Below are 22197 nucleotides of genomic sequence, written 5' to 3'. Positions count from 1 at the left end.
GGAGCTGCGCCCCCTTACATAATGGCCTCCTCCACCCTGCCTGCCACCCCCGGCCAGCAGTCGCATTTCTCAGGCATTAATCTTTGCCATCTTCGGCTCGTGTAATTGGATTTCCAAGGTCACATGGTGAGATGAAAAGCCCCCAATCCACAGGACAGAAATTAGGCTGCCCCTGGGGAATTAAGGTAGAGAGCAGAGAGAGGGGCCCGGTGAAGGGCTCCCATGCTGCTGTCCTGGCAGTCCCTGGCCAGCAGCCGTCCTGCGTGGAGCTCCAGAGCTGGGCTGCGGCGCGGGGCCCTTCGCAGGTGCCGGCGGGGGGGGTCAGGAATAGAGCCCCGTCTTTTCTCTCTCGCTCCCCACCCCGTAAAGGGTGAGCGACCCCAGGAGAAGAGCTGGAAGAACCAGAGGCGCTCGAGGAGTTAGAGGAGCTCGAGGAGGAAGGTGCCGAGATGGGGAGCGGAGCGAGCGCGGAGGATAAAGAACTGGCCAAAAGGTCCAAGGAGCTGGAGAAGAAGCTCCAGGAAGATGCAGACAAGGAAGCGAAGACAGTCAAGCTGCTGCTGCTAGGTAAGCAGGAGAGCTGGGACACCCGGGGGGGCCTTGTGAAGCGAGGAGGGTGGGTACCACTCAGAGCTGGTCTCTAAGAAAGGTGCTGTTTGCGGGGAATGGCCCTATGAGGGATGCTGGTGAGTCGAGATGGAGGCAGTGCAGGAAGGGGGGGTTAGATTGCCACCCCCCTCCCGTTCCAAAGCCTGGGAAGAGTGAGCCCTCGGTGAGATGTGGGGATGCAAAGGTTGGGGAGATGGGGTAGGAGAGAGGCTGGGGTGATTGTGGCAGGGCTGGAGACCAAGCAGCTGATGGGAAGGGATTAGAACATGGCCGGATCTGCTGGCGGCCCGGGGCTGGGAGGGAACGTGAAATGCAGTGCAGGTCCCAGGCAGAGGGGAGGGGGCTCGGTGTCAGTCTGGCTGGCTCCGTCCAGGGGGTTCAGAGAGTCAGGCACCCAGCGTTCCCCAGCTGAGAGGGGATCAGGCCCTAAGCAGCACCAGATGGGCTCTCATTAGCTTGATGACTTCCTCATCAAAGTGATTAGCTGGGACCCAGATTTCTCCACCAATCAGATGTGACAAGAGGTCGCAACCCACTTGAGAGAGGCTCCTCTGCTGGGATTAAAATCTATTTGCAGTGCCCAGGGCCGGGGCGGGGGAGCCAACAGGAGCCCTGGGACTGTGTCTTCACGGGGTGGCCAGCCTCAGGGCCAGCTGGGCCGACTGGGAGAGCCCCACAGCCGGGGGTGAAAAGGGGGATTAATTGGAGAGGTGTGTTCTGGCCCGGGATGCCAGGCTAAGCAACGCCGGTGTTGTGGCTCTGCACTGGAGACCACAGCAGCGGACGCAGCCCCAGCCCCACAGCTGCAGGGTGTGACCCAAGCCCTTGGTCCTTCTAGTCCTTCCTTGGCCCCGCTCCACAGCTGGCCCATAGCATGACCCGCAGTTCCCCAGCTGTAAAACAGGCTGATGGTGGCATCGCCCCCCTACTTGTGAGGCATAACAGCCAGACCTGGAGCGAGGCGGCTCCGGTGAGCAGGGCCTCGCAGGATTGAACCACAGCTTTGAAGTGCTTTGAGATCTCGGGCCTGGAGGGAGGCGGAGGGTGACTGCAACTGGTGCTCCGGCAGCGGTGGGACTAGAAAGGGCGCACGTTATATCTGGGCACACGGCTGTCCTGGGCTTCGCCACTACCCAGAGGCAGAAGGGCCAGCGAGGCGGAGGCTGCAGGAGCCTGCTGATTCCCCAGCCGCAAGCTGGAGCGATGGGGCGGCCCCTTGCCTGGAGCAGACGCCTCTCTCAGCCCTTCCGCAGGCACCGGCACACGAGCTGAGCACCGCGGAGTGGGGTTATGGGGCAGATCTCAGCCTGCCAGGCCTGGAGAGGACCCCCCGGCATCCCCAGCTCACGCCATCTGCTGCAGCCCCTCTCCATGCTCCAGCTTGGAGCACAGCTGCCATCCTGCCTGCCGGGGGCAGGGAGCGTCCAACTCAGTCACGGGACAAAGGGCTGGCTTCCCTGCACCAGGGCCAGCCCCGCTGCCGGCTCCGCATCGCAGCCTCCAAGCGGCCCCTCTGGAGTCCTGGCGGCCCTGCTGGTTTCAGCGCCAACGGGGGGTCCTCGGGACTCTGCAGCCAGCCGGCCGGGAGGCTGCACTGCCCTCGGGGCCCTTCTGCCAGCCAGGGCTCCCCAGCCGCCTCCGGCTTTTATTAAGTTGCCAGCTCTCCTGTGCCAGATGGACCAGAGACCGTTTGCAGCGACAGTGCCCGGTGCAGGAGGGTTGCCACCACTCGGTGTGACCCCAGCCTGGGGCGGGGAGGGGCGCCACCCTAAAAACAGCTCCAGCACCACTGACCCAATCCAGCGTGCGCGTGCGAGGGCAGCCAGGACAGGCCCCAGCAGCTGAGGCCAAGTGTCTTCTCCCAGGCGGCCGGGGGGAGGCGTGAGGTATGGATACGTCCCAGGGAAAGGACATGGGCCACAGATCAGGGCACAGCATCAGGTGAAGGTTAGGAGGCCAGGGACGGTCATGGGAGGTGGAACCTTCTCCCCTTCCCCCAGGCACAAGCTCCTCCTGCCAACCCCTGCTTAGCATCACGCTCAGCTGGGGTAGCTCGCCCCCACCCTGATCCAAAGAAGCCCAGCTGTCTCCCCGAAAGGCGAGGCTCCAGTCACACCGGCAGATGGAGGGCCGCAGCAGTGCCTGGCTGGTCTCGGGCCTGGGCCTTGCAGCAGCTCAGACTAGCTGCACACAGGGGTTGGGGGTCCACCCCCTTACGGTAGCTGGGGTCCGTCCCGGTGCCCTGCGAGTCCCACCCTCCCTCCCTGGCCTGCGCCAGAGCAGCGCTCGCGTGCTCCAGTGGGCGACGGGCTGGGGAGGGAAGACACTGGAGCGGAGGGGGACACCGAGGCAGCATCCCCTGCGCCTGCCTGGCCCCTCAAGCGGAGGGAGCGCAAGCCGGGCCCCGCAGTCCCAGAGCCGTCCTTGGCAGGTGCCGGGACAACGCTGCCCAGAGCTGCAGGTCACAGCGTGGCGGCTTTGCCCCAGCGCTGCAGAGGCAGGAAGCCTGCGAAGTCCGACGAGGTTTATCCCGGTGCTGGCCCGGGGGCCGGGATCAACACGATTACGGCCTAAGTCTAAGCAGCTTCCTGGGACGGAATAAGCTACTTAAAGCGCTGAGCTGAGGTGATGCCCATCGCCGGCCGCACAGCCCCGACGAGCAGCAGGAGAGCGCAGGGGCAGGCAGAGCCCAGCTGGGCTGGGTGGGCCCCAGGCTGAGGCTGGCTGAGCGGGCAGGAACTCCCTGCTACAGGCTGGAGCCAGTCCCTCCAACATGGTGATTTCCACAAGGCTGGGGCGCAGCCTGCCAGGCTCCCAGGCCAGGTTCCACTGCTGGGCTGCAGGTGGCCCAAGTGCCAGGTTTGGCAGGAATGGCAGCCCTGGCCATGGCTCGCGAGTGGCTGCGGGGAGCTAGAACCAGGGCGGGCGGAAGCTGGAAGGTTCCCCGCTCCAGCAGACCTGCACAGCCCAGTGCCGAGGAGCAGGGAGCTCACGTCCCTGCGCTGAGCTCTGGCTGGGGGTGCAGGAGGGCTGGTAGGCGGGGTGGAGGTGGGGGCTCGGCCCAGGGGGAGTGGAAGGGTGACGGGAGCTGCAGGGCATTGCTCTGTGGGATACGTCCTGGGAGTAGTAGCAAGAGGGAGAGCTGGGCTGCCATAAGCCGACCAGCCCACCTTGCTGGCCCAGCCCGATGAGCGTAACCTGTTCTGAAAGCCCCCACGCCAGGGCCGCCAGCCAACTGAGCCCACCTGGTCCAGCTCTGAGCTCACCTTACCGGTCTAAAATCCAGCCTCAGGCTCCCTGGCTGCAAACTGACTCCTTGTGCTGCCTCGGTGGCCACGGAGAGCAACAGAGCACCAGCCCCTCGGTACCAACCTTGAGAATCCCGTGTCCTGTCTCCAAACCGCACGTGCCGGTTCCTTCCTCAGGCCCGTCTGGGGCACAAGACGGTTTGAACCCTGGCCAGGGGTCGGGAGGTCTGCGTAACACAGCGCAGAGCTGGGTGCTGCCTGCAGGTCCTGCCACGTGCTGGTGAACTGCGCAGGCCGGGGCGTGCAGGTCCCCCTTCCCACAGCCGCGTTCCCACAGCGCACAGCGCGGGGATCCCAGCACCTCCTGGCCAGCAGTTGAAGGGGAGAGTCCAGGCCGTTATGTCAAAGCTCAAGCCCTGGGCTCACCTCACTCCACTCAACAAGGCCAGTTGCAGGGCTGGGCCCCTGAGCAGCTCCTGGAAACCCAGGGCCTGAGCCACGTTCGTTTGCCACAAACTAACCCCACCCCGGAGAAAATCCACCTGTTTGCATCTGGACCCAGTGCCCAGACAAGCCCCTGCAAGAGGAGTGAAGGGCAGGATAGCACAGATTGAGCGCTGCACAGCAAGTTGCAATGCCACAGGGCGCCAGTGCTGCAGAGCTGGGCTCCCCCAAGGCGCACGCGTCTTCGTCTCTCTGGGTGCTGGCATTCAAACACTTCCTCCGGCTCTTTTCCAGGTGCTGGGGAGTCAGGCAAGAGTACCATCGTCAAACAGATGAAGTGAGTACCCACTGGGACTGAGGGCAGCTGCCCAGAGCACCGACCAAGGCCCGTGTCCTTCTGGGGGCCCGATCTCCGCAGGGCTGTGGCACGAGGAATCCCGCGGTGTTGCTGGGCCAGGCTGCGGCCAGCTGGGAAGAGTGTGGCAAGATTAATACAGATGGATTAAACAATTCAATAAAAACAGCAGCTGCTGTTATGCGAGCGGGGAGGGAAAGGCGCCCGGTTCCTTCGCATCCAGGCACGGACTGGGGGTGGGAGGACTTGTCATATCTCCCATGGATTGGCTGTTGACCCCTCCCAGGACAGGGAGATCAGCCTGATTGCGCAGCTGATCTCAACGTCCCTTCCCCACGGACTGTCCCAGGGAGCCCTGCCATGCTGGCAGATGGCGGTGTGCTCCTCCAGGCTGCTTGGCAGCCGGCGGTTTGGTGTGGCTGCCATCTCCATGTGCAAGGGAGGCAGAAACAGCCAACCCGGTGACTCAGCACTCCTTGCTGTGCAGGGCCTCCGGGGCTGAGACCCCTTAAATCATCACTACATCTGGGCTTAGCTGTAAGGCCCCTGGGTAGCTCACAATGGGCCCCACTAGGAGCCGGGCTGCATGCCAGCGCGGGCCAGCCGGGTGTAAGGAGCCCCCTCCCCTGCCCGGAGGAACACGCTGCCCAATGCTGCTAGCAAATGCCACCGACCCCGTTCGGTTCTTCAGCGACGCACCCCGCCCCTGCCAACATGCCCCAGCCCCACCAGGGAAAGGCAGCCAGGCCAGGGGAGCGTGAGCCTCCAAGCAGGGCCAAATGGTCCCATTGCAGTCCCTACCCTGCCTCTGCGGCAGGCTGCCTAGCCAGGTGCCGAGAGCCAGGCTGCAGGTCGCCCTGGAGCGGTGCGAGGCTGCCCTCCCTGCTAAGGGCTGCGTTTTGTTCCCCTCGCCCTGCAGGATTATCCATCAAGACGGTTACACGCCAGAAGAGTGCCTAGAGTTTAAGTCCATCATCTACGGCAACGTGCTGCAGTCCATCCTGGCCATCATCCGGGCCATGTCCACGCTGGGGATAGACTATGCTGAGCCGGGACGATCGGTCAGTATGCGCCGGGGAGCCAGCCCCCACCAGCTCGGGTGCAGGAACGCCGGGCTGGAGCCAGCAGGGCAGCGTTCTGCTCTGGCCTTGGGGAGGAAGTTTCCCTCTGAGCCTAGGGGCGTATGGGGTGCACGTTTGTCTCAATCAAGCGAGCGTGGGAAGAGGAGCAGTGTGGCTGCTGGGGTGAGCCGGGCGAGCCCAAATGCCCAGAGCCCGAGCACAGGGCTAGTCCCCTTCTGTGCCTGAGATGCAAGAGCCCTCGCTGGAGTTTGTAAGCACAATTGCTCAGATCTGGGTGCCAGGAGCAGGGGGCGGGGTAGACACACCCCAATAACAGGCCTGTAGCCCTGAGAGACTGACGCAGTTACTAGCTCAGGAGCTTTCATGGGCAAGACCCACTTCCTCCAACGAGTAGGCGCACGCTGGGTCTCACGCCAGCATGTACTAGAGGCCCAACACTTCCTACCACAGCGATTCATATGTTGTTAGATGTCACTACCAGTCGGTGGGCACAGGTAGAATCCCAGGGCTGGAAGGGACCTCAGGAGATCATGGAGTCCAGCCCCCTGCCTAAAGCAGGATCAGCCCCAACTAAATCACCCCAGCCAGGGCTGTGTCAAGCCAGGACTTAAAAACCTCTAGGGAAGGAGGTTCCACCACCTCTCTTGGTAACACATTCCAGTGCTTCACCTCCCTCCTGGGGAAAGAGTTTTTGCTAATATCCAACCTAGACCTCCTGCACTGTAACTTCAGACCACTGCTCCTTGTTCTGCCATCCGTCACCACTGAGAACAGCCTCTCTCCATCCCCTTTAGAGTCCCCTTCAGGTAGCTGAAGGCTGCTATTAAATCACCCCTCAGTCTTCTGCAAACTAAGTAACCCCACATCCCTCAGCCTCTCCTCTTAGGTCACGTGCTCTAGGCCCTTAATCAGTTTTGTTGCCCTTTGCTGGACTCTTTTCAATGCATCAACTCCCTTTCTCTACTCCTGATGTGGCCTCACCAGTGTCGAGTAGAGGGGAATAATAACTTCTCTAGATCTGCTGGAAATGCTCCTCCTAACGCACCCCATATGCCATTTGCCTTCTGGCTACAAGGACACACTGTTAACTCATATCCAGCCTCTCATCCACTGCAATCCCCACGTCCTTTCCTGTTTCACTGCTGCTGAGCCAGTCGGTCCCCAGCCTGTAACAGTGCTGGGGATTCTTCCATCCCAAATGCAGGACTCTGCACTTCTCCTTGTTGAACCTCAGATTTCTTGTGGCCCAGTCCTCCAATTTATCCAGGTCACTCTGGACGCTATCCCTCCCCTCCACTGTATCTACCTCTCCCCCAGCTGAGTGCCATCCACTGGCAACTGGTGATGGGGTCTGAGGGGTCACATGCCTCTCCAGGCGCCCTGGGAGGGACAAGGCCGGCGTGCCCTGGAAGCTGAGCACTCGGGCAGCCCCTCAGGACGGATTCAGGCGCCGCATGGCTGATTAGCAGAGCGCTGGCAGAGCCCCCAGCCGGCAGCCTGAGTTTCTGCTGGTGGTGCCCAGCTGCACGTCCCCCTATGCACAGACCAACATTTATTCTGCCCCGGCTGAGAAAAATAAGTAGCAGGAACATGGGGCGAGAGGCTCTGGGCAGCCTGGGGGTTTAGCAGGGTAGGACCCGGCCCTCACTGGTGGCTGGGGGGAAACAGAGCAAGAAATCTCGCTCCCCAGCTGCCAGTCGCGCCGCACAGGAGCTGAGTCACTCTGCTTCCCTGCAGCACCGCTTGGGAGTGGGGGGCAGACCCCTGCCAATCCCCAGGCTGCAGCGCTGAGGGCAGGGCTGGCCCAGGGCAACCCCACCCAGCGCTCCAGGCAAAGGACAATCCCCCCACCCCCACCCTGTCCTCTACTCCCCTCCCCAACCCCAGGGATGGGGATTACCTGGGGCAGGGCAAGCAGCGGCGCAGCATGGACGGGGGGCTGGAGGGAAGTGGGGCTGGGAAGGGGGCGGTGCGGCAGAGTGGAGCTGGCTGCTGCTGGCACCACCTCGGTGGTAGGTGGGTAGGGGAGGAGACCCCTGCCCGCGCCCCTGCCCCTCCCTTCCATGGGGCGGCTGCCCACCTTGTCGTACCGAGGGAATGGGGGAGGAGGTGGGGCAGACATGGAGCCTGGGCACTCTCCTTTCTCCCCTCGGTGCTGTGGGGCTGGGGCAGAGACAGGCGGGGGGGTCATACGGCTGGTGCGCCGCCTCCCCCTCATCCTTCTTCACCAGTCACCCCAGTGTCATCCCTACCTCTGCCTCCCCGCCAGGCTAGCAACCAGCCCCAGCTCCCCGTCACCTGCCAACTTGCGCTGGGTGCAACTCATCCCCCCATAAGAATGGCCAAACTGGGTCAGACCAAAGGTCCATCAAGCCCAGCAGCCTGGCTGCCGACAGCAGCCTTTGCCAGGTGCCCCGGGGAGTGGGACCGAAGACAATGATCTAGAGATTTGTCTCCTGCCATCCGTCTCCAGCTTCTGACAATCAGAGGCCAGGGACACCATTCCTATCCTTGGCTAATAGACTTTTGCCCACCTAACCTCTGTGAATATATCTAGCTCACTCTTCAATTGTTACAGTCCTAGCCTTCACAGTTTCCTCTGGCAAGGAGTTCCACAGGTTAACTATGTGCTAGTGAAGAACAACTTTCTTATATTAGTTTTAAACCTGCTACCCAGCAGAAAGGGATCTAGAGGTCAGAGTGGACCACAAGCTAAATATGAGTCAACTGTGTGATGCTGTTGCAAAAAAAGCAAACATGATTCTGGGACGCATTAACAGTTGCGTTGTGAACAAGACACGAGAAGTCATTCTTCCACGCTACTCTGCGCTGGTTAGGCCTCAGCTGGAGGACTGTGTCCAGTTCTGGGCACCGCAGTTCAAGAAAGATGTGGAGAAATTAGAGAGGGTCCAGAAAAGAGCGACAAGAATGATCAAAGGTCTAGAGAATGTGACCTATGAAGAAAGGCTGAAAGAACTGGGCTTGTTTAGTTTGGAAAAGAGAAGATTGAGGGGAGACATGATAGTGGTTTTCAGGTATCTAAAAGGGAGTCATAAGGAGGAGGGAGAAAACTTGTTCTTCTTGGCCTCTGAGGATAGAACAAGAGGCAATGGGCTTAAACTGCAGCAAGGGAGGTTTAGGTTGGACATTAGGAAAAAGCTCCTGTCAGGGTGGTCAAACACTGGAATAAATTGCCCAGGGAGGTTGTTGAATCTCCATTGCTGGAGATATTTCAGAACAGGTTAGATAGATGTCTATCAGGGGTGGTTCAGACAGTACTTGGTCCTGCCATTGGGGCAGGGGGCTGGACTCGATGGCCTCTCGAGGTCCCTTCCAGTCCTAGTGCTCTATGATTCTATGCCCATTAATTTCATTCAGTGTCCTCTAGTTCTTGTATTGGGGGCACAAGTAAACAACTTCTCCTTATTCACCCTCTCCACCCCTGTCATAATTTTATATACCTCTATCATGTACCCCCTGGGTCTCCTCTTTTCTAAACAATCCAGCTCCTTCATGACAGGACTGCCAGGGCTGGCTGGGCAGGGCAAGACAGGACCTCCAAGGCTGAGAGCAGGGCCGGCTCTGTTCCCAACCTGCTGAAGGAGAAGCTGGGTTCCAGCCGGGTGCCAAGCTATGGCATGTGGTGCCCTCTGCTGACGCAGGAGCACTGAGAACCTGACTCCAGGGCCTGCGCCTGTTTCCCACGTTTTCCGGGGCTGTGGGCCCTGAACATCAGGGCAGCTGGGGCGGGTGGATTGAAGTCCCATGATCCCGAGGAAAACCCAGCCCAAGCAGCCTCCCCACGCAGCGGCTCTGGCTCTTGCAGGACGACGGGCGGCAGCTGTGCAACTTGGCAGATTCCATCGAGGAGGGCACCATGCCCCCGGAGCTAGTGGACTGCATTAAAAAGCTGTGGAAGGATGCGGGAGTCCAGGCCTGTTTTGACCGAGCGGCCGAGTACCAGCTCAACGACTCGGCTTCGTAGTAAGTGCGACCCGGTAACCCAGCCACGAGGAAAAGCAAATGCCAGAGGGGGAACTCCACCAGCAAGGGGCGGCGATTCAAGGGGGCTTAGTGTCCGGCCTCTCCCCTCACGTTTATGGAGCAGGGAGCTCCCCCCATCCCCACTCAAAAGGGCACGGATGCAGCTTTTCTGCAGCCACCCAGGGAGGGGCTCGGGGAGGAGAAAGTGCAGGGGGTGGGCCCAACTGCCTCCCGTGGAAGCCTGGGGAAGCCCAGGGCTCAGTTCCAGGAGAGCCTGGTCCATCAAGGGAGGGCACACACGCCTTCAAGGGCCCCAGGGGACAAGCCCGGCGGGGGGCGGGGGGGAAATGACTTTGAAGCATTAGGTGGGTCAGGCTGCATGCGCTCCTGTATCCACTAAGCAACAAGCGAGGTGCTCTGTGCTTGGGGTGACCATCCCTCCCAGTTTCAGGGGGCCAGTCCCGTATTTGGGACACCAGGCTGGTGCCCTGATGTATTTTGTCAAGGGGGCAAATTGCCCTATATTTTCCTGAGGCTGGTGCCCAGCTTCCCTCAGTTCCCCCACCGCGGTACAGCTGTCCCCGCAACTTCTCACTGCTGGGGGTGCAGGAAGCCAGAGCGGCAGCACTGTGGCCCCCCAGCTGCTGGAAGCCAGGAGCTTCAGTGGGAGGGTGACAGCCCCCCAAGGCAGCCAGCTCCCAGCTAGGTAACCACCCTTCCTGTTTTGGCCAGGCCAGCATCATTCCCCTTGTCCCCTATTTGGGTGGGGGAGATATGGTCACTCTAACCATGCTCCCTGTGAGCCCAGGCGGCTCCCCATGGATCACTGAGATGAGATAGGGAACCCTGGAGCAGCACTGGTGAGTCACACAATGAGCCGGCTGTCACTGCCTGCTGAAGGGGAGCTAACAACCCCCCTCCCCAGCAGCAGCCCAGTTGCAACAAGGCTGGCCCACCCCGCCCCGCTGAGCTCAGCCTAGGACCTGAGGCTAGGGACCCAGGTATCATTCCCACTCAGGCACTGCTCGGCCCAGGCCCCGCTACCTCCAGGCCTGGAGGGCTTTCAGGCTCTCTGCATCTCAGCAGCTGCAGGGCCAAGGGTTGCGGCTGCACTCAGTGTAAATCCACTGGAGGGACTCCGGGAGGCCCTCGCTAGCCTGCCCTTCGTGCTAGTTTAGCATCATTCACAAGGGCCTGTACCAGGGCGCAGCCTGAGGGCTGCAGGGCAGAGCAGGCACACTCCTGCGACAGCTGCTGGGAGCACACAGTGGCCTTGCACCCACTGAGTCAGGCATGACAGCCTGCCCCAAAGCTCCCAGCCAGGCTGCAGCAGCTTCACCGTCCCCTTGGGGGCTGGAGGAGCCAGGGGGATGCTGGAACAGAGGCTTTCCAACCCAAAGCATCAGCTCCCTAGGCGCCGCTGCAACCAGCCCTTGCTTAGCTCCTACCGCTGGAGCAGCAGCAGCCGCGTCTGTCTGCCTCCATCCGTCCTCTCTCGGCACAGTCGGCTCTTGGGCCATAGGGTCTGTTTAGTGCCTGGCAGCGGGCGCTACTGCAAGCCAGGTCAGGCCCCGTGCAGGCTGGACTCCAGCAAGCCAATGGAGCTGTTCATGCCTTGCAAGCAGAGTAGATCTCCTCTCACCCAGGCCAGCAGAATCACGTGGCCCATCCCACCTCCTCTCCGAGAGCACTAGCTCCCAGGTAGCCCTGAACCTCCACACCCTGCCCTTTAGGGCTCCTCCTGAGGGCTCTCTGCGTTCCTGCCTAGCTACCTGAACCAGCTGGATCGGATCACAGCCCCCGATTACCTCCCCAATGAACAGGACGTACTGCGATCACGCGTGAAGACCACAGGGATCATAGAGACCAAGTTCTCTGTCAAAGATCTTAACTTCAGGTGGGTACATACGGACGTGCCCCTCTCCCCTTTGGCAGCCCCAGGCAACAGTAGCAACACGGGAGTCCTGGCCCCACTCCGGCCACGATGAGGCCCCTCTAGCTCAGTGGGCTGGGAGAGTCTTCATGTCCCAGCCTAAGAGCCGAGTTTCTTGGGTCTGTAAATCTCCAGGGCACACGGCGCTCTCTCTGCATGCCTGCTAAGGATCCGTCCCTCTGCACTCTTAACAGCTGCTGCATCCCAGCCCAGCAGGGGCGGAGTACGTCAGCAGCCCTGTAGCATTTTAGGCAAACGAAATGATTTATTAGGTGCCGGCACTGCCTGGGTGGGGAAAGGGATGACCTGACAGCAGCCACAGGATAAAAAAGTGGCCATGTAGCACTTTAAAGAGGAACAAAATAATTTATTAGGTGATGAGCTTTCGGGGGACAGACCTACGCCTACGGTCTGTCCCCCGAAAGCTCATCACCTAGTAAATTATTTTGTTCCTCTTTAAAGTGCTACAGGGCTGCTGTTGTGCATTGGGAAAATACAGACTAACCTCTGTCCCTCTTCCACAGGATGTTTGACGTAGGCGGCCAGAGGTCAGAACGCAAGAAGTGGATTCACTGCTTCGAGGGCGTGACCTGCATCATCTTCTGCGGTGCCCTCAGCGCCTATGACATGGTGCTGGTCGAGGATGATGAAGTGGTATGTTCCCCCTCTTCATCCCCATCTGCTGCTGGCGTGAGGCCTGTGCCTTCTCTGCCAGCAGAGCGCAGCTGCTGGAAGGGGAAAGCCTCCAGCTGAGCAGAGTAGGACCTGAGCGCCCCAGCTAGGTTGAGAAGATAGCCCCACCCCAGCCCGGACCGACTCCTGGGCTGCCTCGAGGCCTGTATGGCCTGGCACAGGGAGGCCCCAGCAGGCACAGGAAGCGGAAGAGCCGTGAGCGTCAGCTTGTGGTTTACGCTGTGCTACTGACGCAAATGCAGGAAACAAAAAAGAGCACTTGCCTGACATCAGATTAACCGGGCTGAAAGTGAACGCCTGTTTTCCAGCCAGCCCAGTAGCAATGACATCCCATGGCTGGTGCAAGCAGAGGGGGCTGGCCAGCTGTTTGCTTTTCAAGAGGGCAGCCAAAATGAATGGGGCAGCAAGAGGGATGTGTGGTTAAAGCAGAGGGTAGGAGAGCTGGATAACGTTCCCAGCAGGGCCTTGGGCACAGCCCTGGTGCTTTGATTGTCACTCCTGCCAGGTACACGCACGCCTGGTTGATTGCAGGAGGCAGGGCAGGGCTCACACCTTCACAGAGAGCACTCAGCTGTTCTGCAGCCACTGCCTCTGGCAGCGAGGGATCGCAGCACCTGCCTGGCAGGGTTACCAGAGCCTGAACTCACCGACACGTCAGTACTGCAGCCAGAGCCTGGGTAGCCCATGTAACACTTTCCTTGGCCCCTGTGCATGGAACAGTTGCCGAATGCTGGCCCGTTGGTTTCAGAACCCGTACACGGCCTGACGGCTGCACCTCCAGAGAGGTGGTCAGGGTGGGTTCAGCAGCCTGTTGCACAGGCAACGAAAGCAGCGGAGTGGAGTTTGTTTGCCCCAGAGAGGGTGAAGAGGCGACTTGATCAGAGCAATGGCAGAGGCTCTGAGCTAGCAGGCCAAGACGGCCAGGTCCAGCGACTGGGAGAGCCAACAGCTGGACTCATGCAGATTTAGACAGCGCTTGGTTTTAGCGGCCAGGTTTAACCACTGGAGCCACGTGGGCATGGGATGGCCTGGGTGGGGGGGCATGGAGAGTAGGTGGTGCAGAGCTTTGCTGCTGCTTGCTGGACCTCCTCTGTGTGTCCAGGGCCCCGGCTCCCCTTACGATGCCTCAGGAAGCTGGGTAAGAATGGAATTCACAGAATGCAAAAGCCAGAGCAGAGGGCCCCCTCAGCCAGCCAACAGAGGAGCAGGCCTGTGCATTTCCTCAGTGCCCTATTCCCAGGAGGTGAGGGAAGGGCACCCCAACAGCCAGAGCACTCGCCTGGGGCATGGAGACCCCACTGGGAACCCCGCCTCTGATCTGGAGCAGGCACTTGAACTCACCGTCCACCTCCCAGCTACGCGTCCCAGGATGGCTGTTCCAGAGCAGGTGTCTCCCGCCTTTGCCTGCTGAAGCTGGTCCAATTTTGTCCTAAACACCTGATCAGAGGTGGAAAAAAATCCAACTTCTGGGGACTTGAGTATGATAAAGGATGTGTGTGGGGGGCATGTGTGTAAGACAGAGTGTGACTCAAGTAGTTTCCCAGAGGGACGCCAATGACTTGTACTTAATCCCCCAAAGCAGCTGTGCTTTTACTCAAGTAACTTTTCCCACATCTGGTCCTGACTGGCCCTTGGAGCGGGGACAGGGCTCTGCCTCTCGCAGGAGGGCACCTAACCCCAGGGCTAGTCTCTGTTTGGCCCCATGGCTATATCAATATGCCACACAAAACAGTTTTGCCAGAACAGGAGAACCCCACAAGCACCTGGCAGTCTGGGCACCCAGCTGCAGTAGGACAGACAAGTCATATCTTTGCTCTGAATGGAGCAGAGGGGGATTCCAACCTAGGGCTCCCTGGCTAGAGCCAGAACCACTGAGCTACAGCAGGGAAGGGTGGCAGGTAGGCTTGTGTGGCAGGGAATTCAGCAGCCTCAGGAGTCACCAGCTTTGTAAGTGCCCACTTGTGAAAGCTGGTGGGGGAAAGAATTTGCACATTCAGGGTTAAGCAGCAGCTGAGCAGGGGGTCGAAGGAGCTCGGTCTTGAATTTAGGTGCCTAGTCAGTACACATTTCAATCCGTGCAGATCTAGCCCTGTCTTTAAACCCAAACCAGGGGTGTTTTCCTAAATCTTCTGCTCTAGTTCACCACAAGCTGTGGGGTGGGGCAGGACCCCTCATCTCTGGCCTGTGCTGTGCAGGTCAGATACAACAATCCTCTTCATTTCTAAAATTTACACTGCAATGCAGGAGCTGGAAAAAAAAAAGCCAGCTGCCAAAACAGCACAGCCAAGCTTGCAGCTCTGAGAAAACCCAGGAGAATGACCACTTCCTGTGCAGGGACAGCCCAGGTGAAATCCTGGCCCCTTTAACATCAGTCACAAAGCTCCCACAGACTTCACAGGATCGGTGGTCACCCAGGTTGATGTTCAGCTGTCAGGGCAGGGAGCAACAGAGGCTTACGGATGGCAGTTAAGTCCACAAGCAGCAACGCCTCTGGTAAACATCTAAAAGGCAGGGACAAGTGCAGAGCGGGGCAGGCAGCGAGCCGCAGGAGAAAGGGGCAGCCATAGCTGAAGCCGTGCCCTTCCCCTGAAAAGCTTCCTAATTCTGCTGCTTGTCTGTGCAGTTCCGTAACTGACCGATCAAATAAATCACAATCCCTTCACCCCTGCTTGCTTGGTGCAGCAATGTGCAGGTGGGGGAGAGCCACAGATGGGCCCGACCTATGGGCTCCGCTGAATTTGGCTCCCAGCTGCAGCCCCGCTCTAGTTGGCATCCTCATTACATGGGGAAACAGACTGAAAACAGATTTGCTACAACAGCTGGTTGTGTAATCTCAGTGGGGCGGGGGGGGGGGGCATGAAAAGGGCTAATGAGACCCTGGGAATGCATCAACAGGGGAATCTCCAGGTGACCCAGAGCTATTTTACCTCTGTCTTTAGGACTGGTGTGACCAGGGCCAGAACCCTGTGCCCAGTTCACGGAGGATGTTGTTAAACTGGAAAGGGGGCGGAGAAGGTTCACAAGACTGTTGAAGGCTCACGTGAAGTTCCCCTGCCCCATCTTTGCCATTCATGTGCGGAATAATTTGTTCTGTACATGGAGGGACGTGCAGAAACACCCTCTGGGTGGCACTGCCATCCTGAGCAGCTGCCCAGCACCTGGCTGACAAGGAACACTGCCCTCCAGGAGCTCCATGTAGCCTGACAGGTCTGATTTTGCCACCTTGCAGCAATCCCGCATCTGACAGATTTATGACACGAGGCTGCTGGAGTGCAGGGACAGCAGTCCTCCCCCCTGGACTCTCCCCAGCTGCTGTTGTGATGGTCCATAAAACAGACAGCTGCCTATGGCTTAGCAAGGCAAGTAGGGTTACCAAGCGAGCTGGCTTCTGGGAGCAGAAGCAGGAGGCTTCTCCAAAGAAAAATAAACAACCCTGACCAAGCGGCTTGCCAGGCTTCCCTATCACTCACCATGGTGATAAATATTCTCCAGAGGTGCTGTTACATCGTAAGAGCAGGACAGGCTGCAAAAGACAGAAGGTAAATAAACCTGCAGGAATGCAGCAGGTTTGGCAGCCCGTTTGCAGGGGTTGTATTTACTTCTCTCCTGGCTGCCGGGAAGTACTTTGAGGCTGCCCTTACAACAGTCACTCTCTCCTGAATGCTTTTGATTGCCACAGTTTGTGCATTTGAGGGGGGCTCAAAGAGTGTTGGAATAACAGCTGTGATGGAGCAGGGGTCCCTGTGCCAGACACTGAACAGTCTACTCTGTAGCACTTACAGGCAAGTGAACTTGTTCTCCCTTGTACTTTTGCCATCATGGCATCACCTGAAAATTGGAGCCCTGCTGAAACGGCAACAAAACCACCACCGAGGGATGCCCGTTTCCTCCACAGAGCCTTACCTGAGCTAGGACAAACAGGACGCATCACAGCTTTCTAACCTGCAAAGGCTTCACGCTTGTAATGGTAAAGGCTAGGGCGGCCCTCTTCACAGCCGCAAAAACCAGATGCTTTCCGATTTCCACAAGAAATACCATTAGCAGCAACCTGGGCAACGGCTGCTGTAGAGCCTGGTTTGAGGAACAAGCGTGTCCACGTTAACAAGCCACAGAAACTTAGGGTGTGAAGGAAGGAGTGAACTTTCTGTATGTATCTGAGGAACTACGGACTGGGCACGCCCACCCCTGCTTCCTGAAACCCGAAAGAGTCAGGTCTTTTCAACGCACCCACCTCTGAAATTTCTTTATGAGTGACAGAGTGTTTGTTTCCCTTCAGAACCGCATGCACGAGTCCTTGCATCTGTTCAACAGTATATGCAACCACAAGTTCTTTGCTGCCACCTCCATTATTCTGTTCCTCAACAAGAAGGACCTCTTTGAGGAAAAGATCAAGAAAGTCCACCTCAGCATCTGCTTCCCAGATTATGATGGTGAGTTGGTTCAATACAGGGAGGATGGGGGGGCAAGAGAAGAGAAAGGAGTAGCACACAAGCCATGAATGGACAGAAAATGCTTTTCATGGGGAATAAGTCATTAGGCTCAAGCCAGGGGGATTTGCTGGGGTAGGAACAAAGAGGTTCTGGCTGAAGGCTGAACCACCAACGAAAGGTCTGATTGCTCTTCACTTGTGTGGCACACTGATGGCATTGCTCAGGGCTGTCATTCCAGTCCTGTTCAACATGCATTTAACTCTCAGAACCACCACATGGCAAAGACTCACTTATCCTTTGCAGGCCATAGACCCAGCCTAGCAGCCGTGCACTTTGAGGAGTTTCAAATGAGTACTAGCTTGCTGACCAGCAGAGTTCTCTCCTTCCCCCACACAGGTCCCAACACATTTGAAGATGCAGGAAATTACATCAAGAGTCAGTTCCTGGATCTCAACATGCGAAAAGATGTGAAAGAAATCTACAGTCACATGACCTGTGCCACAGACACCCAGAACGTCAAATTTGTGTTCGATGCAGTCACGGACGTCATCATCAAAGAGAACCTCAAGGACTGTGGTCTCTTCTAGAACTCCAGGTCTTTCAGGTACTGGAAGTTCAAGCCGAGAACTACAAACCTTGTTGTAAGTCACAGTTTAGCCACTTTACTCAGGAACGGGCATTAGGATGGGAAGGCGGTAGCTAGTCCAACTTCTCGCTGATAGTGCGCGGAGATCTCTAAAACGCACTTTGCTCCTTTTTGCCTCTAAGCAGCAGTACCACCACTCCACTGGTTTTCAACCTTTCCCCTTCCACCTTGGCAGTATCCTCCCGCTATTTCATTGTATGGGAACAGCAGCGTGGCTGCAAGCACCAGCCACTTCTTGAAGAACTCATTAAGCAAACTGCTTAAACCTTACCAGCCCTCGCACTGGCTGATTTCCCTCCTCCCCGTGCAGAAGGGGTTTTTAAACTGAATTGGATACAGAGCCGATGAGCAGGTCTATCTGAGCAGCAAAGCCTTTTAAGGCATTGTTTCAAAACTGTTCAGCCTTGTCCGTGGAGATGTGCTGCCTACTGTAATACAGACCAGGCCCCATGCAGTCAGGAAAGATCAGGCCATATTGTAGTGAGGGCAGTGGCAATCCCATAAGAGTACCCTGGCTAGCCGTATAACCTGGCCCATAACTATTGCTGTTCAGGAAACTGTTCCAGACCCCTGCTTGCCCTACAGCTGAAACCTAGCACAAGCAGCGTGCTAGTGTGGGCAGGATTCAAGAGAGGAGTTATGGGCAGGGTCTCGCCTTAGACAGCCTTTTGGCTACCACCAGGCTGCTTTTAGCACGCTTATTTTCAGTTTGATGTACATTTGTGTTGCCTGCCCAGAAAAATCTCTGAAGCATTCCCTGCCCACCCGCGACCGACAAAGCAACACCCAGCCAGCATCCTCCACTAGTTCATTTCCGGAGGAGTACAGTGAGCCATCCCGGAGCTTTCCACTCCAAGAACAGCAAATAGCAATAGCAGGGAAAAGAAAGGCAGCTAACCAGCCAGCTTGCAGCATGGCAGAGATCACTGATTTCTCCTCTGCCTTATTCGCTGCAAACAACTTTTGCCAGAGCACATAGCGGTCTGTAAATGTGGCAATGCTCACTGTATATCGTATCATGACCCTAGCTTGGCAAGGCACGGCGCTGGACTGCAGGTACAAGCATTGCTGGAAAGCAGCTCCTCTAGAAGCAGTTGACTAGGTGGAGAATAAATTGTAAATTTTACCACCACCACTGGATTTTCACATTGCGTGCTGCTGAGAGATTCTCATTAAGACCGTGGCCTATTTACAGAGCTCTCGTCTTAGTGTAAATCAGAATCTGGCCCTCAATCTTGATTGGTATTTGTGCACTGGATTCAGTATTTTCTTTAAATGGCATCTGAATTTTAAAACTGTGTAATATTTAACTTCCCTCTCTTTCCTCATCACTTCCCTCCAGAAAAGAAAATGACTTCCACTTAGCATCACCGTTCTGCTGAGCAGAGTCAAAGGACTCAGCAAAAATTACTCAAAGCTCACACTCTACGACCCGGCCAGCACACAAAAGCCGCACACCTCCAAAAACAAGCCATCCAGTGAGGCTACGCTTCCTGCAATCCAGTTGTCTTCCAGGGTCATTTCCTCATTGAAAAAGAAAAAAAAAAAAAAATAGTTTCTCTGCAAGTCTACGTGCGCTTTAAAACTGCTGCTTACAAGAGATCCAGTGTGACCTGAAACAAGAGAGGAAGTAGTCTTCAGTACATCAAATGGAATCTGGATACTAACGTTTCACATCTCTGCATGGCTGCAGGAAAAAAAAAAAAAGCAATACAAAGCGAAGTGGAGAAGATGAAGGCAATGCTTCTGTGAAATCCCAGAGAAAACCAGCCCTCGATTATATTTTGTGGAAAGTGTCAAAATCTCTAAGTGGTGCAGTATAGCTGAAATTGGACAATGGGTCGGATTCCAGTTCAACTCAAATCCCTCTTTAGAAACTAAGCCATTGACCAGTTGTAAATAGGCCCCCAAGAACTGAGAAATTTTCAAGCCTTCCGTTGGAAAAATTAACACTTGAGTTTCCACAAGTGATGCAACTTGTCCTCACAGCTTTAAGTGGCCGATTGACTATTTCTAGTACCCAATTTCCTGTATTAGCTAACCAGACAGGCTGCTGAGCACAGACCTGTTTTCCTTCTCTCCCCGCCCCAGTGTAACAGTTCTGATCCCAGCTACTGTCCCACGGTACCTTAGTGTAGGAGATCACAAGACAGTAGGACAATGTTGAATGTATTAGGGTGTGGCCAAAATTTCCACACTAGAAGAGAGGGAGAACAGGTCAAATACGAAGAGGAAACGGTTACTTGAAAAGGTTCTCATTCTGCTATTTAAAGCTGCGTCTGCCCTCATTTGTAAATAAGTCTCTAGGTAGACAAGGTTTCTTCTACCTTCTCAACGATTACTGCAGAGAGTCTTACATGCTTCACCTAACCCGTAGTAAAACCAAAATAAAGAAGTGTGCATGGAGCAGATGGCTGTCATTTGTTCTGGGTTAGCCATCTTTAAAACGACGATACTCCCCTCCCCACCCCGCAGCATGAACTCCTGATCCTGAAAACACAAAACACCAGTAGAGCTCAGAAGCAACCGTGTATGTTACGCTCTAAACACTGAACCTTGGCCAGTAGCAGCTGTACACACAGACAGACAGACACCCCCCCCTTCCCTCCACCACTGCAGCCAACAAGAGCACCATGGGCATGGTGGTCACAATCACACCGAGTGGCTAGGCTGGCTGTGCTGTAGGACTCCGATCGCTGCTGCCTTGGCTGGTTGGGTAAGAGCCATTTGCAATTAAGTTCCCCACTCACCCCACCCCCACCTCCCTTTTCACCTTCAATAGTCTCGCTGAAGGGAGGGAAAAAGCCTTAAAAAGCACAGCCCCTTGCAGGATCATGCCCCAGCTCCGGCTTCAGCAGTTCCTTGGGGCGGCACAATGCTGGCGTTCAATGGGACTGGAGCGGTCAGTGCGTAGATGTGCTTTAAGAGGGAGCTACTCCTGGCAGCAAATAAAGTTGCAGTGAAGCCTCCACGGTTTGGTTACAAGGACATTGTCAGATACACATGATATCATACATATACAGATACACATGATATCATACATATACAGATACACACAGTTGAAGGGGATTTCCCATCAAAATGAGCTATTTACAACTGCTGAACACTGCTGTGTATTAGGGAGGTTACACATGACACCAAGTATGGAGCAGTGAGAGCTTGGACCAGCTGAGGTTCTTCGTGCCAGCAGGGAAGTGGTGCTCTACTTCCAGACAATGTTCTTAAGCCAACCTACACCCACCCACCTACTGTAACAGATTGGCTTGCAGCATTATTTTTTTCCACTGCATTCAAATCAGGAACTAGCTCTCTAGCAAGAGACCTGCCACCCTGCAGAGGTGATGGAGGTCTGCTCATCTCTCCCTATGCCCATGCAGCCAAGCTGCTGACCGCAGAAGACAGCACTGTACAAGACACGAGCAGGTCTAGAGGTTCTGTCGTCAAGAGTTAGTCGACATCTGCCTAGTCCCCAGTTTCAGTTCCTAGCTGCACATCTTATTTTCGCAAGCGGACCAATATGGATAAAGCACATCATATGGGAGCACGTTTCCACGCATGGTCAGAATAAACTAGAGAAAAAGGCTAAACTCTTTACTCACCATTTTAATACTGCCAACAACTATAACAGGTTGAAACTGTACACGTGACAAACTGGGAACCATCCCATAACACAACAGTTTCAGCAAAGGAATGTACTGACTTGTTAAGAACATTACTACAGTAAAAACAAATGGCAAACAGGAGTTTGGCACCACACTTACAAATTAAAGGCATGCTGTCAATACCGTTCAGAAACCTCTGAACAAAAAAGGCCATGGTAAAATGCAGAACAAGGTGCACCTTTTACAAAATTTCTCATTGCTTTAGACCAAGAAAAAAACCACACCCACACGCGCGCACACAAGAATTTAAGTGGTTGATTTAGTAGCTTTGTAGCAGCATGTGTGCTCCATCCAGTTTGGAATTTAGCAGTTTGTCCCCTTCGGATGGAAGCAGCCCCAGGTAAATCTTCACCCAAGAAGCCGGCTTTAAAGCTTACTACCCCAGTACAAATCTCCATAATCTGGTAATCCACATACCCCCAGGTAAAGCCCAACTAAAAGTTAATGTGGTATCCTGCTGCAGAAGCCTCCTTTACATCTTTCAAAAGCCTTATGGTATTTGTAGCAGGATGAGATCACATCATGAGAAGCTGAAGCTCTACTCCTAAGAGTTCTATGGATCTTTTAAATAGTTGCAGAAATATTAAACTCTGACCACATCAAGCATTAAAAACAAAGAGTTCCTACTAAGAGGAATACTTTCTGCATGATCTGGTCACATCATGTGCATAGTTAAGTGATTTTTTTTGTTTTTTAAAACAAGAATCATTTGCAAAGAAAGAAATAAAATTTAGTAAAGTTATATAGTTTTCTTGATGGAAAAAACTTTAAAAACAGACTAGTGGTGGCTTGTTAATCAAAGAAAGAAAAGCTACATACTGAAGTTCTGGAATCCAGCACCTCACTTTCAACAACAGCTGTACACGTTTGAGATTATGCAATCCAAAGGCTGCCTGGATGATCAAATCACATTAACAGTTGTTCCATTTTGACTTCAATATCCCATCGCAATAAAAAGGTCCCTAAGAGAGAAGGATTGTGCTAAGGAATGCAAAAATTTTGCATGCTGTTTTCATTGCTCTGGTCCTGTTCATGCTTGCAGCTGTCTACGAGGCAGTGAAGGAAGAGTCGGCTTCTCAACACACCACCTCTTAAAACTGAAAGAAGAACA

General features: G+C 55.7%; 2 protein-coding genes across 3 annotated transcripts in view; one reads left to right on the top strand and one right to left on the bottom strand.

The window, feature by feature from the left end:
* The first annotated feature begins 449 nt into the window (after positions 1-449).
* On the top strand, positions 450-17365 carry GNAT2 (G protein subunit alpha transducin 2). Its single transcript, XM_074977859.1, has 8 exons — positions 450-567; positions 4596-4638; positions 5576-5717; positions 9565-9722; positions 11491-11619; positions 12180-12309; positions 16625-16778; positions 17175-17365. The coding sequence occupies exons 1-8, from the start codon at positions 450-452 to the stop codon at positions 17363-17365; spliced, it is 1065 nt and encodes a 354-aa protein (XP_074833960.1).
* Positions 17366-21012: 3647 nt separating this feature from the next.
* Positions 21013-22197, bottom strand: part of GNAI3 (G protein subunit alpha i3) — a 35766-nt gene continuing 34581 nt past the window's right edge. For both annotated transcript variants that reach the window (XM_074977904.1, XM_074977905.1), the window contains exon 9: positions 21013-22183. The gene's annotated coding sequence lies outside the window, so the exon portion shown is untranslated. The remainder of the gene's footprint in view (positions 22184-22197) is intronic.

This window comes from Carettochelys insculpta, chromosome 26 (assembly GCF_033958435.1).
Source record: "Carettochelys insculpta isolate YL-2023 chromosome 26, ASM3395843v1, whole genome shotgun sequence".
NCBI lineage: Eukaryota > Metazoa > Chordata > Testudines > Carettochelyidae > Carettochelys > Carettochelys insculpta.
The sequence above is the reverse complement of the archived record's forward strand: the minus strand, read 5'-3'. Positions and strand labels throughout refer to the sequence as shown.

What these genes read in the sequence shown, in the direction of transcription:
- GNAT2 (XM_074977859.1), top strand. Translation starts at nt 450, where the DNA reads ATGGGGAGCGGAGCGAGCGCGGAGGATAAAGAACTGGCCAAAAGGTCC. An exon ending in ACCATCGTCAAACAGATGAA is followed by an intron (nt 4,639 to 5,575) that starts GTGAGTACCCAC and finishes CTCGCCCTGCAG; the next exon opens with GATTATCCATCAAGACGGTT. An exon ending in CTGCTTCCCAGATTATGATG is followed by an intron (nt 16,779 to 17,174) that starts GTGAGTTGGTTC and finishes TCCCCCACACAG; the next exon opens with GTCCCAACACATTTGAAGAT.